This window comes from Nematolebias whitei, chromosome 8 (genome assembly GCF_014905685.2).
Source record: "Nematolebias whitei isolate Nwh7 chromosome 8, NemWhi1, whole genome shotgun sequence".
NCBI lineage: Eukaryota > Metazoa > Chordata > Actinopteri > Cyprinodontiformes > Rivulidae > Nematolebias > Nematolebias whitei.
Window position 1 is genome coordinate 51638123 of NC_056505.1, and position 2057 is coordinate 51640179.

At 38.9% G+C, this 2057-nt stretch overlaps 1 protein-coding gene across 1 annotated transcript in view; it reads left to right on the plus strand.

Annotated features, from left to right (window-relative positions):
* Window positions 1-1801, plus strand: part of LOC119413726 (amyloid-beta A4 precursor protein-binding family A member 1-like) — a 123832-nt gene extending 122031 nt beyond the window's left edge. The window contains exon 7 of the mRNA XM_037680780.1: window positions 1772-1801. Coding sequence (XP_037536708.1) covers window positions 1772-1801 — 30 coding nt within the window. The remainder of the gene's footprint in view (window positions 1-1771) is intronic.
* The last annotated feature ends 256 nt before the right edge of the window (window positions 1802-2057 follow it).

The window sequence follows — 2057 nt, forward strand, 5'->3', positions numbered from 1 at the left end:
TGTCCCCCTCTTACAATGCTGTGATTGCTAGTATCACTCAGCCCTCTGTGAATAGTAAACAGCCATCAGTGTGCTAATGATCCATTGTTATGCTGATGGTCCTTCTTGAGTATGTGATCAGCTGGTTTTGGTTGTCAGCAGCAAAACTGGTTGATCCACTCTGAGAAGGTGCTATTTAAGAGACTGAGCTGAAAACAGCACCTCAGACTGAGGAAGTCTCTCGGATGAGAGACAAAACGTTTCTACATTTTTTTGTTGTTTTACTTTGTTTTGTTTTTTTGAATGTCCAGAGGACCAGATTGAACTTTTTTGGATTTTTCTACCTGGATTATTGAGCATGCATCAGGATACTTATTGTAAAGTGTTACCAAATAATGTAACAATCTATGAATTTAAGCTTTGAACAAATTGACAGCATCCTAAAACTGCATGGTTTACTGTTGTGATTTATATTGGATATGTATCACAAATTTATGTTTAATTTAGGCCAGTAAAATATAAAGTCCAACCTGACTTTCAGACAATGATTCTGCAGTGACATTTATTTTGTAAAATTTTAGATGCAAATGTTGTCGACAGTTTTCTACATCCAGGCTTTTTTTGCACTTAACATTTACTAAAATATTGAAATGATTTCAGCCTATGAAACCCCAGATTTACAACAGAAGTCATCTCGAGGCATACGACAAAATTCCAATTCATGAAAACAATTTCAGTCTTGAATTGGAATCCAATTCCAATCAATTAGTTCCAATTATTAAACAATACAATTGCATTCAGAATTTACAGGACTCAAATTTTATAATTCAAGGAAGCCAACAGATTGTGTTGTCTTTATTTTTGTTTAAATTAAAGTTTTTTAAATTTTATTTTTGATTTTTAACATATGAACAGCAAATTAAAAAAGAACAGAAACCCCTCCCACCCCCCTCCCACAGTGGATCAGTCAAATATACATAAACAAACTAAACTAGTACTGACATGTTTTCAACATATAACATAAAAAGCTGCCAAGTGTCCCAAAATCTTTTTACAGAACTCTTCAGTGTATACCTTATTTTTTCCAAATGGATAAAATGGATATGTGTGTTTCACTTACCCGAGTGAGGTAGACACAGGACACGTGCCACGCCCTCACTGCAGCCTTTCTCCTCCAAGGGGTCTGAAACTAATCCTGAAGCTCAGGTATTACCCGTAACTATTTTCCAGAACAGCTTAGTCTAAGGCTGTGTTGAGATGATTCACCCAGACTGTTAACTATCTTCAATCCATGCACCACACCCAGAATCTCACCTCGTGTCTCGCCCAACCTAGCAGCAGGAGTGGGGACGTTGGACAGACGAGGAAGCGCACGTTCACGGTAGCTCAACTCCTAATTTAGCGTTGCAATTACTATCCGATCTGGCATTGTTTAGAATCTAGGTATAAGATTCTTGGATGTTGTTTTATAATCAAAGCTACGAAACCTTTAAAAACATCCGGTGATTTTGTTGTTACATTGAACCAAGTTTTCCTTTTCCATGAACCAGTGGGTGTTGAAATAAGAATCCAGAATTTTAAGTTTTGCTTTGCTTTAATCAATGATTTTGCAGGGGAACAGCGGTATGCACGATCCAACACAGTGATTACATTTGATTACAAAGAGAATACATAGTGATTAATACTTGGAGTTTTAGTTGTATTCCAGAGGTTGATCTTTCCTGAGCAAGGTAGTTCTCTGTTCCTGAGGAAAGCTGGAGGATAACTGTAAGCTTGTTCCGTTCAACCTCAGATATTTTCCTTCTGGCCGGCCACGCCCTAGGACGTCGTCCTGACTCACTCAAGAGCTCCAAAATCTCCACAGTCTTCTCACACCTGCCCCAATATGTTATCTCTCAACACATTAACCAACCTTTGATAGCACCAAGCAATCAAATTTAAAATATAATTGATCTTTCTGCCGGCAGCACGGTGGCGCAACTGGTAGAGCTGCTGCCTCTCAGCGAGCAGGTCCTTGGTTCAAACCCCAGTCCAGGGGCCTTTCTGGGTGGAGTTTGCATGTTCTCTCCATGCATGCG